Source organism: Pan troglodytes, chromosome 10 (assembly GCF_028858775.2).
Source record: "Pan troglodytes isolate AG18354 chromosome 10, NHGRI_mPanTro3-v2.0_pri, whole genome shotgun sequence".
NCBI classification, from domain to species: domain Eukaryota; kingdom Metazoa; phylum Chordata; class Mammalia; order Primates; family Hominidae; genus Pan; species Pan troglodytes.
Genome location: NC_072408.2, coordinates 96,395,372 through 96,412,844, shown reverse-complemented (window position 1 = coordinate 96,412,844; position 17,473 = coordinate 96,395,372). Strand labels below are relative to the sequence as shown.

General features: G+C 36.4%; 2 protein-coding genes across 12 annotated transcripts in view; one reads left to right on the top strand and one right to left on the bottom strand.

Annotated features, from left to right (window-relative positions):
- Nucleotides 1–8,385, top strand: part of ATP2B1 (ATPase plasma membrane Ca2+ transporting 1) — a 67,979-nt gene extending 59,594 nt beyond the window's left edge. For 9 of the 10 annotated variants that reach the window (XM_054664586.2, XM_054664583.2, XM_054664589.2 and 6 more), the window contains one exon: nucleotides 5,139–8,385. In XM_054664586.2, coding sequence (XP_054520561.1) covers nucleotides 5,139–5,450 — 312 coding nt within the window. In that variant the 3' untranslated portion in view covers nucleotides 5,451–8,385. The remainder of the gene's footprint in view (nucleotides 1–5,138) is intronic. The other variant, XM_054664588.2, reaches the window with a different exon arrangement.
- The window catches only part of LOC104001628 (uncharacterized), a 69,161-nt gene continuing 53,243 nt past the window's right edge, over nucleotides 1,556–17,473 (bottom strand). The window contains exon 4 of one of the 2 annotated variants that reach the window (XM_063785987.1): nucleotides 1,556–3,124. In XM_063785987.1, the coding sequence (XP_063642057.1) occupies nucleotides 3,092–3,124 (33 nt within the window). In that variant the 3' untranslated portion in view covers nucleotides 1,556–3,091. The remainder of the gene's footprint in view (nucleotides 3,125–17,473) is intronic. The other variant, XM_063785988.1, reaches the window with a different exon arrangement.

Sequence of the window (17,473 nt, the reverse complement as noted above, 5' to 3'; positions counted from 1 at the left end):
AGAAATAATTATTGACAGTATGTGTGTTATGAGTCTAGTCTCCAACCTGTATTCATTCCCTGCCTTTATTTTTTATGACATTGATTTATGAAAAATCCAGGTGAATTGTCTTATGAAGGGTTCTACATTCCAGATTTGTCTGATTGATTGCTACTGATTAGCTTCATATTAAACTTTTTCGACAAGTTTATCTCATGGGTAATGTGTATCCTATTCGTTTTTATTTACCAATATTTTAAGTAATTGTTTTTTTCATTTAGAGGGATATCAGATGGCTTTAGGTATACTATACTTATTATATTTCTCAGTCTGATTGTGTTCCAAGCTTTATATTAAATATCAAAGCAATCATAAACTTTTAAGACAGGCAGGCAGACACATATATGCACACACCTCTGCACCCAGGCATCTTTTTTTCCATCCCAGGCTCTTTTTTTCTGACGCACAGTTACATATGAAACCTCTGAGTTTCTGGGCCCATGTGGCTAGGGGAGCAGATACTTCAGGGAAGTAAAGGTGCACTTAAGAGAGTGGCAAAGGAAAGTTTGTAGTTGTTGCTTTATCAAGGTTTGAGATGTTTACTTCTTTATTCTGTGTCCTGTGTTCTTGGAGTTATCCAGGGACTAAATCATACCTCGTTAATACAGTTGTCATTATACACAAAGAGTTGCAGTAATTATGTTGCTGTTACCATAAACGTCTTTCAACCTTGTTGGTGGAGCATTGTCTTAGGTGGTACAGAACATCAGCCATAATATAGAACTATGTTAATATATTTAATGAAAGATTTCATTTTATCACTGTGTTTCTGCCCTAATATGGAATAGTTTTAGAACTACCTATGGGTGTCAAAATTATTTAACCCTTATTGGGTGACCTTGCTTAGCTAAAATAGAAGAAATAATCCATTTAGACTTTGTCAAATGCTAGACTCAAACATCTCTGAAGAGACCTTTTTCCCTTCATTTATTAGTCAGATCTTCACTCTTACAGGTCTCTAGAGAAAACATTCTGTAGTTTTTTTCTATTTATAAAGTATATCATTCTAACACCAGTTTTTACCATTAGTAGATTTTTTTCCTGAATAAATAAATACACATTCCTGGAAATGAGAAATTGAGAGAAAATTTGGTTTTCTAGGTGAAGGATCAGCAAACTACAGCTTATGGGCCAAATCTAGCCTGTTGTCTATTTTTGGAAATAAGTTGTTACTGGAATGCAGCGTTGCCCATTCATTTAAGTAATACCTGTGGCAGATTTTTCACTATAAGGGCAGAGTTGTATAATTATGACAGACTGTATAATTCACAAAACCTAAAATATTTTACTGTCTGGCACTTCACAGAAAAAGTTTACCAACCCCTGTTCCAGATAGATAAGAACATTACACAGGTGGGTCTCCTTTTGAGAAAATTTAATATGCAAGTACCCAACTTTGGAAAACAATCTAGAATTTTGTTTCTAGTTGCAAAGTATCTTTTACTGTACCATTGCAATTCTTTAAGTTAGTGCACATAGAAAAGTAGTAATGAAAACAAATTTCAGAAGTGGGCAATTTGTTGTAGAAGGTAAGATTTATTGGCTTGTGATTAGTATTTTAGAGCTCTCTCTTCTGTACAATGTTTTAGGCAGTAAACAATGTTATTTTCTGCTATTAAAAGTTAGGATGGTATTTAGAAAAATTGGTTTTGTAGGTACATGATCTTGTTTGGATTTGTTATATTTCATATATTGTTTACCTTGATAATCATTTTCAGTTTCTTAAAATTCATGATTATGATAATCACTTCAGTTTTTTTGTTTACCATATGTGCTTCATGCAGTATTTTTGGTTTTTTTTTTTTTCTCTGTTGAACAGTTTACTTTTACAGAATATTTTTGACACAGGAATTACTGAATTTTTCTTAATTCTGATAATTTCGAGGGGTATAAGTATGCTCCACAGAGTAGGTTTAAATAGATAATAAATAGGAATTGAATTTTAAAACTGGATAAAATAAATAGGCTTGGATTTTCAAAAGCCTGTAATTAAGTTTACTTATATTTCTACTTAAATTGAATTATTATTAATATAGTTTCCTTCCTACCTAAAGTTATTGTGCACAAAATTATTATTTTCCTCACAGTTACTGTACTGTGAGAATTTTACATACAGAAAGTAATAAAGATCAGAGCAGGTGTGAGCCAGCTCAGTGTCATGCCTTAGATCAAGAGTGCTTTCTTATGTTCTTTATAAGTAGAAAGTAAAACAACTCTGGTTCGATGATTCCTGGTTAATCTGAGCTTTATTGTATGTATCTCGAGAACTGTTCTTTGAAAATTGAATTGCTTTCGAGCATTGCCGAACTGGCCTAGTAACGTGCTGAAACTAACCAGTCATGGCTTATAGATGTGTCAGACAAAGGAAGCATTAACCTTAATCTTATGGAATGTTTTATTCAAGTGAAGTTAGGGATAAAGTAAATGATCGTATGTTTTTGTCTTCTCTTGACTTCCAAGGAACCTGGAATTGGGAGCCCAGAAACCTAGGTTTTAAGACTCTTTAGCACTAATTAGGAGTTCCTTAACAAGTCAGCCACCCATCCTCTCTGTTGCTCAGTTTTATTATTTATGAAGTGGTTAGAAAAAAAAAATCTCTAATATTGTTCAACAAATTCAGATAGGAAAAATCTTCTCAGAATTGAAGTTTTGCTAAGAAGGGATTTAATCTTTCTTTGCCTGCCACCGGTGTATGTGTGTGATTGTGTGTGCACATATACTTGTTGCCCTCACCTTTACACTCTGCCCCTCTTAGAGCTTCACTAACTCTCAAATCTCTAACTTAAGTTTACACTTTTCTTCTGAGCTCTAGATATTTTCCAAATTTAACATGTTTAAAAAGTAGATTTATTTCCCCCCGATTCTTCACTGCTCACTTTTATACCCAGACTGATTACAAAGAAAAACAGACGGAAAACACACACATACACAGAAAGCTTAACTGTTGTTCTATCTTCAGTAGCAGCAGCACCAGCAACCTTATCAAATAAGCAACATCTTCAGGGTTGTCTTGAACAGTTCTCATCACCCATCAAGTTTGCTGGCTGATCCTCTAATTTGTATTCTCCTCCGTGCCTACGGGCTGCTGATACCAACAAATTTTTTTTAGGAAGTTATCTTTTTGCATTTTAAGCTTTACAGTTTGTTATTAGGACAGTCAGGATACTTGCTGAATGTTCACATGTATAAAATGTGAATTTTAAGACTTCACAATAAAACACTGAATGAATTACTATAACGTTATATTTAGCAAACATTGTTTACATTCCATATGTAGAACACTTTACATCTTAGTAAAGGGGAAGAGGAACAAGAGCAATAAAAGAAGTTGAAAAATATTTGCTGCTATTCATCAGTCAAATTAAGGAACTAAAGTACAAGCAATCAAATAGAATGGAATTATAAAAGATGGTAAAGCTGCAAGACATTATAGAATAGATGCTTGCTGCTCCAAGTGTGGATCATGGACCAGCAGCTTTAGCATCACCTTGGAGGTTGTTAGAAATGCAGGACTTTAGGCCCCTGCTGAATCAGAATCTGCATTTTAACAAGATCCCCAACTAATTTGTATGCACATTAAAGTTCGAGAAGCCTTGGCCTCGATACTTGTGACCTAACATTGTTTTAAGTTTGTAGTGTGCTAACGAATTTAATCTCCTACAACAACCCTGTAAGGCTAGTACCATTGCTATTTCCCATTTTATAGTTGAAGAAACCTGTTTGACCGAGGTTCCTCAGGTAGTAAGTGGCAGAGCTGGAATTTACACCCAGACATTTTGCTTTTGTATTTCTCAGTTGACTATGCTGTACTCTCTATATAAAGGGCTAAGTGAATATGGACTAAAGCAGCTTACAAATAGGGCTTGGCAAATAAGGAAAGACAACTTGAAGGTGAGATGTGGGTACATGGCCCTAAACTCTACATTACATTTTTTTAAACGCATTCACATGTTCATTTGAAGAAATGTATTATTCATTATTGCTGTCTAAAGAGATGAATTTGGTGACCGCATCTTTTTTCTAGAATGTCAGAGTGTTATTTATTTCTCTTAACAATGAGTAAATGATGTCTTTATTACTAAACAGGATTTATTAGAATCAAAGCAAAAGCAAACACTGTATTTGAATTAATACATAGTAAATGCTCAACTAGTTGGATTTTGTCTTTTTTTCTAAATCTGAATGACGCTTGAGTTAATAGCACTTAATGTCAGTGTGTGCACTGATGTTTTTAAGTTTGATTGCCCATTAATCTTTTTCATTTATACAGCAGACTGAGAGGAAGATGAATTGTTGAGCTATCTGCTTAGGGGTGAAAATACTAGAAAACTTTTAACACTTCATGTCTTCTTGGGAAATTTTTCACAGAAGAATCCCAGAGGATTTGTTTTTGTTTTTGATCTATTCTTTCCAGATAACTGTAGTAATTGATTTAAGTTTTAATCTGTTACAGAGAAAAACACTAACAGTTTATAGACAAATGATAGACAAATGGCATATACTCAAATATTTATAGCTGTTTAATGGCATTTTATAGACATTTATTTGGGTTTTGTTCTTATTTTTGTTTTTAATTAAGGGAGTAGTGGGGTAGATGTGAGTTCATTGTGGCATTCAGCTTATATTTGCTTGGCTTTTTCATGGTCGGTGACACCCTAATTCCTAGCATGATAAATAGTAACCCTTTGTGCTTGATTTTGTTTAACTTATTTGAGTTGTTTTCAAAATACATTCTTTTTAATTTAAAAAATCAGCTAAGCTTGTGTATGGTTAAGTTTTTGTTTTGTTTTGTGTTTGATTTGGCCTTTTAGGAAAAAAATCCTATAAAATGGCTATTAAATTTTTAGCCAATGACAATGAGATTTTCTTAATATTACTTTGAATTCTTTACCTCTTAATTCTTAGAGTATGTGGTTTTGTTGTTCTGTAGTGTCTTACTAAAATATTCATTTTTTTACAGTGTATTGCAAGTTCCACTGCATTACATGCAAATATGATTCACTCATACCTAGCTGTTTGTGGATTCAAACTCATAAATGAACCATTTTTAAGTTGTTAATAGTGTACTGACATATTTCTGTGTTTTCTGATATTTACAGATTCGAGTGGTGAATGCATTTCGTAGTTCTTTATATGAAGGGTTAGAAAAACCGGAATCAAGAAGTTCGATTCACAACTTTATGACACATCCTGAGTTTAGGATAGAAGATTCAGAGCCTCATATCCCCCTTATTGATGACACTGATGCCGAAGATGATGCTCCTACAAAACGTAACTCCAGTCCTCCACCCTCTCCCAACAAAAATAACAATGCTGTTGACAGTGGAATTCACCTTACAATAGAAATGAACAAGTCTGCTACCTCTTCATCCCCAGGAAGCCCACTACATAGTTTGGAAACATCACTCTGATTGTAAGCTGAATGTTAACACACTAGCTGCATTGTAAAGAAACAAATTGAAACTGGGTCTTTTCACATATTGTGATGGACAAGCTAGTATTCTTGTCTTTGGACTTCAACAGAAGACACACTTGTACGAATGTAGATTTATTTTTTTAAAAAAAAAAAAAGCAAAGCTTTCTGCCAGACTGAGGGTGCTTTTTGGGGGGTGGGAGAAATGAACTGACAGATAAACAGTAACTCAGCGTAAGTGACCCGTGGATCATCAGTAGTACCCAAGCATGGTCCTGAACAGTGTATTAGCAGAGCTTTAGTTTATCTCAGTCCTGGATGGGAGAGAGAGGGAGGAGTAAAACTGGGCAAGACAAAGAGCCCTGGATCGTTGAATTGATAGTTTAATTTCTGCTGTTGGCTGTTAATAATTTGGATTATTTATGTTTATAAATGATACAGATCTGTTTACAAGGTTTGTAGATACTTTTTTTGTTCCTGTTCATAGATGGGAAGCTTCCTTATAACTGATGCAGAGAAAAATTAGTCCTTCAAATACTGCTGTATTTTCAGGAAAAAAAAAGGGGGGGTGTTTCTATTGAAACTGTACTAAATTTTTGCCTACAATTTACCTTGTTAAATATTGTAGATAAATTGCTAATACTAATAGCCAAATAGATAACACTAATGCTTTGTTTAAAAAAATGAAAAAAACAAAACAAAACAAAAAAACATGAGCAGTGGTGTTCTAATGAAGTTATGACATCTGTCCTAATTAGTTTCTTAAATACATTTACTACTTAATGGTTTTGAAGCAACTGTTTAATTTTTAAAATTTTTGAAAACTTGCTAATAACCTTTTGTTCAGAATTTAGTAGATTGTTTAATGCAGGACATCAACTACATAATGAAAGATGCTTGAAATGCTTTTGTTATTTCAGGCAAATCAAATTAAATCAGACTATCAAACTACAAGAGAACCTTAGTCCTTTTTGTTTTTGTCTAAACATGTTAGTTTAGTGATGTCTTGGTGAACTGTGAGTGAACTGTATTGATTTTTCTAATCTTTAGAGACCTTCACACAGCATGAGGGCTGTTGGCATTTTGAAAAAGGTTAATAAGTAGAAGCATACATGTTTTCCTTTTGTTTTTGAAACTTGTTTGTAAACATAAATAAATATGCCCTTTTATTAAATAAATTCATGGCAATGTTTTTTTAAAAGACATTTCAGCTTCTTTACTCAGTTCTGCATATACAGTGCATCAGTCTGTTCTCTTTGACCACAATTGGAATACATTTCAAGATGGTAACAGCCCCATGAAGTACCGCTTTAATTCCTTGCTGGTAATCTAATAGAATCAGATTAAGAAAATTAACACAATTTTACCATTTGACATACTCTTCATTGAATTTAGTTTGTCTAAAATAGTCTCACAGGTAAAAAACATAATAACAATGACCACCATTGTCTTTGATACATTTATTTTAATTCTTAAGTGGCCAAATAACAGATTAGGTAAAATGAGATTACATGAAAAGGTTCTAAAATGATATATTTAGATGCAATAATTAACCATATGCTAGAATGCCCACCTCTAAGCCAATTGGATTCTTTAGCTCTCTTTTTCTTTCCTTTGTCTACCTTCTTCTCTTTTTTGCCTCTGTCTTTACCCTTTAGAAACTGGCATGTGTTAGGGCCCAGATTTCACCAGATACACAATCCTCAGGCTGACATAAAGTTTACGAGGACTGCTACTATAACTGAGAGTGCTGACCAAGCAAAGAAACATTTAGTTGATGGTGCTTGATATTTTTGGTGGGTGGGGGAAATCTTTTTCTCACCATCAAATCTTTGCAGTAATCCTCTGCAGGTCTTAGAAACACATTGGCTCTGTCAGCATTTGTAATTGTACATTTATTCATCAGGTATTTATAGTGAATCATACTGTAAAAAAGAGGTAGCATGATATGCTGGAAAGCATATTAGGCTAGGAGTCAAGACCTGGTTTCTAGTCTTGGTTTTGCCATTAATGTGCTGCATGATCTTGGGAAAATCATTTACCCTAAATAAGGGTGGTGGACTATCTTGAAGAACCCTTTCAACTCTAAAAATTGACCCTATCAACTGGAGAGCCCACAAGGCATAGGGAATAGAGAAAAGGGAAATGTTTTCAGTTTTCTTTTTTATTTTGGTTATGCTTAAATATGAATGTAATTACCACAAGATTTAGAAGTGCATGTGCTTTGGAGGATTTGTATTGAGCTTTTACAGTATTCATTTTTCAACTCAAGGCAATGGCTTTCTACACCAACTCTAATCCATAAACGGGTCTTATGACATCCATGAAGTAGTAGCAAGACATGCTTAGTGTGTATTTCTCTCTTTGAGACACTGTAATTTCTACCAGAAATTTCCAGAGCATTATGTAGGTAGAAAAAAATGCAAGCAAGCTGTTAAAGATCTTGGATCCCATTATATAGTATGTATAGCTGAAATCTGTAATTCAATCACTTTTTCTCTTTTATCCTCTAACCAAAAAATTGTTTAATTTTGCATCCCAAATGTTTTTAATCTTTGTATATTTTTTAAAAATCCTTTTCTCCTCATCATTGCCTTTTTTGTGGTTGTAAATAGACTTACTTGCACTTTGAAGATGAGTTACTCCTTGTCATCTTACAAATATGTGATATGGTAATTTTCATAACAGATGTCAGTTTTGAACCAAGAATTGGTGATTTGTTTATAAGAAAAAAACTGGCTTCATTTCTGTGAAATTGCTCTTTGAAAATTTCTTTTTACACGTGTAAGCCAACTGAGATACCGTGATGGTGTTGATTTCTTTCAATGATGCTTACCATCTATTTTAGCCACTGAGCCTTTTATTATTTGTCTATTTGTAAAGTTTATTTGTCTTAACTCATTTAATAAATATACTGTTTATCTGTTTCTGAATGGGGACTGAACTTTTTGGATATTGATATTGATTTGAAAATATTTTGGAATTTTTTCTACTTGAAATTTTAGAAATCTAATTGAAAATTCTATAATGTACTTGAAATGTTATGGTTGTGTTACAGTGAATCACTCTTCTAGTAATATGCATGATCTTGCCTCTAAAATGAGAGTGGGTACATTGTCCCTACTCTCCAACCCACTGTCCTCAACCCTTATAGCACAGTAGATCATTTCTGCAGTCTATGGGAATGTAATCTGCTGGTTTTAGTACAGATTAGTTTTTCACATTAGCTGTAAGAGCTTATTTTTATTTCATTATCCATACTTGTCATTACCAGTTATCTGAACTCTATGGTAAAAATTAATAAAATTATCCATAGTTGTTTTTTATAATAAGTTATTAATATAAACTAGCAACTTTGTTGAAATACTGAGTAAACTTTAAATGATGATGAATACCATATTTTTCAGTTAGTGTAAATCATTAGTAAATTATTGAGTACACTTAAGTACCATATTTGTGACATGAAAGATATTTTCCATTTTGTCAAATTGGGTTTTATATATATATTATGTATTAGAATTGAATTTTGAATTAAGTTCTCTTTGTAAAAAATTAGCTGAGAAAGAAAGGGGAGTTTAAGCCTTTGCATGTTGACATTGTTCCTTCCCCGCGCCTTTAAGATTGTGTCTTATTGCAGCTGCCTTCTTTCTTTAACCTGTGCTACTCTAAGACTCTTATGCTCAAACCCCCATCAACTTTTATCTTTTTTAATTAGTCTGTTAACACTCATTTATAGACCAAAATAAAAGATATTCTTAATAGCATAATTATACTACCTCACTAAAAATCTGAAAAATAATCTTTCTTTTAGAATAAGTGTTTTTATACCATAAAGACTGTTTCATGTGGTCAGGAAGTTGATAGTTGTGTTTCTGTACTTTTCTCATCAGTATGTGTCACAAAGGCCAGGCACTGTGGCTCATGCCTGTAATCCCAGCAATTGGGGAGGCCAAGGCTGGACAATCATTTGAGACCATCCTGAGCAACAAAGCTAGATCCCCATCTCAACAACAACAACAAAAAAATATCTAGTGGTGGTGCAGGTGCAGGTAGTCGTAGATACCAGAGTGGCTGAGGTGAGAGGATCTCTTGAACCCGAGTTCAAGGCTGCAGTGAGCTGTGATCACACCACTGCACTCTAGCCTGGGAAAGAGTGAGATCCTGTCTCAAAGAAAAAAAGGAAATTGCCTTTATGCAAATAGTTTCTTTTTCAACCGATTGATAGCTTTACCCCTTAAACTCACCATTGAGTTTGCTTTTATGCTTTACATCTAAGAACTGTTTAACATTTTTCCTACTAAAGTATTTCAATAGACATGTTAAATCTGTATTGTTATTTCAAGGTATTGTTGAACAGTATAATAATTGTTCCATAGTAGAGAATCAAAGTTAAGAAAATGTGCATAAGTGCTTATACAGAATCAGTCTCTGGCACAACTTCCTTAAGCACCACTACATCCTAGAAAAACAAGTTCTCAAATCAGTAACACATAGTCTGGGTTTGGGTTCAGTGCAGGGAATCCCTAGGATTAAGGATTCATTTTTTCCAAATAACGTTTTCAGATCATTAGTTATAAGCACTGATACTGTCGTTAGCTATTATTAAAAGGGACATGTTCCAACATAAATTAGTATTTACGGAGTACTGGGTGTATATACTAAGCACTTTACATGGATTATGTAAGCAACCTGGTAAACATTCTGCCATTTTACAGCAGGGAAATAGGCTTAAAGAGTTCAGGTAACTTACTCTAGGTCACATGGCTAGGTAGTAGAGCTGGGATTCACACTTGAGTCAGACCATTTCAAGAGGCCAAACCAGTAGCCACTGGTCTTTACTGCAGGACTAGCATTTTGTTAACCTGAATCAGGGCCCAAATATTTGAACAGTTAAAAATCTCTGCCTGACTAGCATCTTGTTAACCTGAATCAGGGCCCAAATTTTTGAACAGTTAAAAATTTCTGCTTAACTCTTAAGCGTTTCCATCATTGCACTTCTCTGGTATCAAATGCTTCTGAGAGGATCTTAAGAATCTTCACAGCCTTCCTGGGATAGCTCAAAAGACTGAGGCAGAATCACCTATTAAGATGTATAATCCAAGCTTTCCTCATGATCAGACCTCCTCTAGCCGAAGAGTCAAAGATAAACTCGGTAGAATGGTGCTTTTAATAGCATATTTTGAATAGAGAATTTCATTATTTAGTGCTTTTAAAATGGGTGTGTTTATTCAAAGTCTTATAGATAGCCCAATAATTTAACCTGTTGCTTTGTTTCCTAGATAGTTTGGAATGAAAATAAATATAACAGTGAGACACTCTGCATCTCTGCATTTTTTGGTTTTGAAGCTTGTGAGACTAAAGAACAGGATGTTTTACTTTCAATTAACTTTTTATTTTGTGAAGAATTATTTTGTCCTTAAACAGTATTTTCCTTGATGAAAATTCTTTTTTTTTTTTTTTTTTTTGAGATGGAGTCTCACTGTCACCAGGCTGGAGTGCAGTGGAATGATCTCAGCTCACTGCAATCTCCTCCTTCTGGGTTCAAGCGATTTCCCTACCTCAGTTTCCCACGTAAGTAGCTGGGACTACAGTTGCACACCACCATGCCCGGCTAATTTTTTGTATTTTAGTAGAGACAGGGTTTCACCATGTTGGCCAGGATGGTCTCGATCTCCTGACCTCTCCACCTCGGCCTCCCAAAATACTGGGATTACAGGCGTGAGCCACCACGCCTGGCCAATGAAAATTCTTAGTGCTATAATATTTAGTCCTATTGCACATTGGATTTTAAATGATCCATTTTTAAAATAAGAAAATTGTTGCCATTTTTAAACTACTGTCTTGATACCATTTTATATTAATGTTATTTGCTTTGTAAATGGTTCCCCTTGGTCTGTAAAAATTAGGTGCCGAGTTTTATAATCTTAAAGATATCTTTGTTAAGAAAAAGTATCTTAAAACATTGTCCTGGAGGGGAGGTGGGCAAAGTGGTGATTTGGGAAGGTTTTGGATGTGTTGGATGGATTGGTGATTGAAGAGACTGAGGGTAGAGATGTAAACAGAACAGTTAAAACATTGAGTTGTACAGGCCTGGGTTACAGAGGGAATAGACTAGGATAATAACAGCAAAAGTAGAGAGAATAGAAAAGAAAGAGTACTTGAAAGCATAGATGAAATATCTGTAGCAAAACAAGAAACCTAGTTGATGGCATTTCAAGGCATCACCTACTTTTGGATTTGTTAGCTACTTATGTGTAGAATGAAAGAAATTTAGGTGACCCCTTAATTGGCAGAATGATTGGATTAAATATCAGTCTGGTAGTGGTTTCAAAGCATTGTTTGCAAATCTTGTTCATGTCTTTCAGATTTTCTGTGAAACAGTTGTTTCAATAAGGAAGTAGAAGGAAAGCTTGTCACTGTCTTGGGCAGCATTAAGCTGGGAAGGGTTGAGAATAAACGATGACAAAATCAGGAGTCAAACTGATATGTGATGAGATGACTAAAACAATAGTTTAATATAGATAGATGTAAAATCCTGCTCTTTGGGACCTAAAGTCAGAAACAAAATGACAAGAGGAGGCAGATGTCTGCTAAAATGTGGAAAAACCATAGGTTTGGTTAACAGAATGGAAAAGGTGCGTTCTAGAGTCCTGAATCCTGGCCTTGAGGGACATAGGAAGGTTTGGAATAAATGCAATGAGGAATGTTCCTGAAAAGAATAAGAGACAAAAGCTAGTTTGAGCATCAGTGAGGAAAACCAGGACGTGAGTATACATTTTGCTCACCAGCAAGACAGATACACTAAAACTGAAAGCAGGTATGAAGTTGAAGGTGGCTCAGGTTTAGGTACCAAGGTAACATAACCTAAAGAAAGCAAAGCCATCTAGGTCAGTCACAGCAGGAGCGAGGTGGCCAACTCGAGCAAATAACTCCAAGAAGCTATGAATGGCTCTTCATTTGCTCCGTAACAACTCTAACCTCAGATAGTTGTCACTTCCCTCTCTTTTTCCATTGCTATGAGCACATTATATGTTCACGTGTTCTTCCTGCTCCTGTAAATTCCTCGAGGCCCCTTTTGTACTTGTATCTCTTCTCAATGCTTGCACCACCCTGCCTCACCTTCCTCAACACAACAGATGTGTGAAAGAAGGTGCTTTTTTTTCTCCCCACCAAAGGAAAAACACCTCTCTGGGAGAGGGTGTTGAGGCTCAAAGAGTGAATCTCTGAGGTGTGCGAAGAGGCAGTATTTTTTCCTAGCAGTTCACCAGAACTGGGTTGTAAACGGTTCCAACTCTTATACCAGCTTTTAATATCTTCAGCCCTCAGTTTCCTCAACAGGAATATGAGTATTGCAATTTCTGCCCTGCTTTAGAAGTTCAGATGAACTTGAAAATGTGAAAGCGCTTTTAACAATTACAAAGCACAGTATAAGGTAAGCCTATTGACTGAGCAACTGAAACCTGTGAAGAACTGTTCCTGCCTCCTCTAAGAAATTTGGCTTAAATAAAAAATTTCAGAGTTGAAAAAGACCCTTAAGTCCCAACTGGGTCATAAATACCCATGCATTATGAAGGTGACCCAGGAGATTCATCTCATTAGAATAATAGTGTTTGCATCCATTTCCATTTTTTCTGTTTTTAGTCAATTTTCCCTTCTAAAAAGAAGCAGCTTGCTTTCCTCTGGGTGGTAAATAAATGAGGGTGCTAGTGATCCAGTCACACAGATTTTTATTACACTAGAGCTGCTCTGGTGGTTTGAGACCATTACCAAGTTTTAATTGCTCTTTCTGTTCCCAGTCATATCTTTATTCCCATAATAAACCATGGGATAGATCAGTACTTCCCAAACTTTGCTGTACATTGGCGTCACTTGGGAGAACTTTAAAACATACTGGTGCCAGGCTCCCAGCTCAGGCATTGTAGTTTATGGTGTGGCCTGAGGGAGCACTGGCACTTAAAATTTGATTCCCAAATGATTCTAATATGCAGCCACACTTTGGGAACTACTGAGTAAAACAGAGGGAAGCATTGAGAACCACAATGATGAAATGCAAGAAGTTAATGAGCATAAAAGAGAAAGTATACAGGTGAGTATATTAAACTTAGGCTTTTGTTCTTCTTTTTAGAGACAGGTTACAGTCCTAGCTCACTGCAGCCTCAAACTTCTGAGCTCAGGTGATCCTCCTGCCTCAGCCTCCCTGACTAGCTAGGACTACAGGTGCATGCCACCATACCCAGCCATTTTTTTCTTTTTTTTAACTTTTTGTAGAGAGGGAGTCTCACTATGTTGCCTAGGCTGTTCTCAAACTCCTGGCCTCAAACAATCCTCTCATCTCAGCCTCCTGAAGTCTGGGATTACAAGTGAGCTGCTATGCCCAGCCAAGCTTAGTTTTTTTGTTTTTGTTTTTGTTTTCATTTACTGTTATTAAAAACCTGAATTTTTGGTGGAAGTTTACTTATACCAGGTTGAAAACGTCTTTATCTCATTTTTTTAGAAAAAAAAGTATGAACAAATTTAAACTAGTGGGTCTTATGAAAGCAAAATAAAAGGATTTCTTTTTTTTTTTTTTTTTTTTTTTTTTTTGAGACGGAGTGTCACTCTGTCACCCAGGCTGGAGTGCAGTGGCACGATCTCGGCTCACTGCAAGCTCCGCCTCCCGGGTTCACGCCATTCTCCTGCCTCAGCCTCCTGAGTAGCTAGGACTACAGGCGCCCACCACCACGCCCGGCTAATTTTTTGTATTTTTACTAGAGACAGGGTTTCACCGTGTTAGCCAGGATGGTCTCCATCTCCTGACCTCATGACCCACCCGCCTTGGCCTTCCAAAGTGCTAGGATTTTAGGAGTGAGCCACCACGCCTGGCCAATAAAAGGATTTCAAAATCAGGTCATGAAAGTTTACTTTTAATTTCTAGTCTCTCTGTATATTTTTTGCCCCCGGCCTGTGACCAAAGCCATCTAGTCTGTATTTATATATACAGTTTCAAAATCAGGCAATATGCCTTTTTTAAGTTTATTTCTAATATATTGTACTTTTTGGCACAGTTGAAAGTAAAAAGCATGTATCACTTGGCAGGAAAATGTCAGATTTTATGATGAATATTTAAAGTATTTATATTTAAGAGTATACATCTTTAAAATTAGATGTTTATATAAAATCACCTTGTGCCTGGGAAAAATTACTAGTTGATTTTTTTGTTGTTGTCTCTAAGAACAATTTCTAAGTCAAATTGGTCAAAAAATATTGGCTCCAACCATACGCTCACTTAACCCCTAAAAGATCCCATAGCATACCCAACTGGCCTGTACCATATCCAACAATAGTTACAGTGCACAAACTGACTTATTGAGCCCCTCTTCTGGGTCACTTGCTTTTGTATTTTACCCCAGTGAGTCATTATAACTCTACCCCTCTCTTATAATAAAGAAGTTAAAGTTGCCTGTGACCACACAGCTAGTTAGTATCATCTGGGATTTGAATCCAAAATTGTTCAACAACCAAACTCATGACCATTTTGCTGTATCTGAAATGGTATATCAGAAATGACTTGGTCCAGACACTCTTAAGTTTTAAAATCCTGGCCGGGTGTGGTTTCTCACACCTGTAATCCCAGCACTTTGTGAGGCCAAGGCGGACGGATCACCTGAGGTCAGGAGTTTGAGACCAGCCTGGCCAACATGGTGAAACCCCGTCTCCACTAAAACTACAAAGGTTAGCTAGGCCTGGTGGCAGGCGCCTGTAATCCCAGCTACTCGGGAGGCTGAGGCAGGAGAATCGAACCCGGGAGGCAGAGGTTGCAGTGAGCCGAGATTGTGACATTGCACTCCAGGCTGGGGGACAAGAGCAAGACTTCGTCTCAAAAAAACAAACAAAAAAAAGCTTTAAAATCCTATCAAACCAGATTTTCAGATATATAAAGGCAGCTTGCTAGTCCCTCAGCCCCCAAACTCCATTCCTATCTTCTCTTCCTTGCTCAACATCTCCAGTTTCTACAACTGTTCTTCAAGAACATAGAACATCCTAGCGGGGTGCCCATATGTCCCAGTTTACCAGGGTAGACTTGGTATGCAAGCCTGCCATCCCACTGTAATTAAGAGCGATCTGGGCCGGGCGTAGTGGCTCACACCTGTAATCCTAGCACTTTGGGAGGCTGAGGTGGGCAGACTGCGTGAGCTCAGGAATTCAAGAGCAGCCTGGACAACATGGTGAAACCCCGTCTCTACTAAAATACAAAAAATTAGCCAGAAGAATCGCTTGAACCTGGGAAGCGGAGGTTACAGAGTCGAGAGTGTACCACTGCACTCTAGCCTGGGAAACAGAGCGAGATTCTTGTCTCAAAAAAAATAATGTTTTCAAGTTGCATCATCATTTCTATCCTTTTTCTCCAATGTGTCTGTATCCCTCTGCAACCTGGCAACTGTTACTTTCAAATTGTGAAATTTAGAATTCTGCTATGACAAGTGGAAAATTGAGAAAAGACGCAGAGCCACTTTTTGTCATCGTGTAGGTGACAAGGAGTCTCCCAAGTATATCCTGCTAATGGGAGTAGCTCTCAAAAGTTAATCTCAATAAAGCCTCCTAAAGTCTCTGGCAAAGAAAACTGCTGCAATCCCTTGTGCAATTCTCCAGACTAAGCTGTTTGGGGGAAGCCTACCTTTTTTCAGCCCGAAGTTCAGGAGACTGAGGATGTAACTGGGGACATGATCATTGATTCAAAGGTGATTGCTTAAGTATCTTAAAAATGTATAGAGCTAATCTGAGTACCTGCTTAAATTTCAAAGAAGCCCTGTGGCTTTTTTCTTTCATTTTTTTAAAGGATAAAATTTACTCGCCAGAAAGACATTGTGAGTCAGACATCCCTTTGAGGACAGCGTCTAATAAAATGACTGGCACACAGGTGATCAATTAATGATTTTAAATCAATGAATGAAATCAAGTTCTTTTAAAAAATGCTTTCCTACATGATTTTAATAGCAAAACAAGTAATAATAGAAGCTCATTTAAGAGTATTTTAGTGTATCTTCATGATGAAATAATATGCAGTTATTAAAAATGTTTTTTAAAACTTTAAAAATCATGCATTTTATAGCCTACTCTTCATTCAGCATAATACTATAAATATTTCCATGTCAATATTCTAGATGTAATGCTGCACAACGTTAGTTGTGTGGGTTAGGACATGTTATTCAGTCCCTGAGCTTTACCTTATCTTTCATCTGTAAAATGAGGCTAACAATTTATCTCTATGGTAGCTCAGTGTTATTGTGATGATCAAATGAGATGAAGAGTCAGAAAATCCTGGCAAAGAGCATAGCCTGTAAAAGAGACTCAGTAAACATACTGTGGTGAGAAAGAAAAGAACTTTTGGCCGGGTGCGGTGGCTCATGCCTCCCAGCACTTTGGGAGGCCGAGGCGGGCAGATCACCTGAAGTCAGGAGTTCAAGACCAGCCTGGACAACATGGCGAAACCCCGTCTCTACTAAAAATACAAAAATTAGCCAGGCATGATGGCACACACCTGTAATCCCAGCCACTCGGGAGGCTGAGGCAGGAGAATCGCTTGAACCTGGGAGGCAGAGGTTGCAGTGAGCCAAGATCGCGCCACTGCACTCCAGCCTGGGCAACAGAGTGAGAGACTGTCTCAAAAAAAAAAAAAACAAAAAAAAAACTTTCATTGATGAACTATTACTAGCAAGTTATTTAATATGTGCTGGCCCTAGTACAATGAGGGAGGCAAAGTAATGGCTTGGCCAGAAATGGTAATGGCTCACAAGGTTGTTTTTGTTTGTTTGTTTTTATGTTTTTCATTGTTTGGCTACATTGAAAATTAGATTTCACCAAAAACATCCACATTTTTTGGCATCTGGCAGCATTAGGCCTTCATTCCCGTATGATAACAATAACCTAGTGCTTTTCCTACCCTCCAGTTTGCCACTGTCCCCAGCACTCCCTCTGGTCTCTGTGCCCCTGTCATTTATCAGTATTGATGGCCATTTATTATTGTTTCTGTAATGGTAGAAC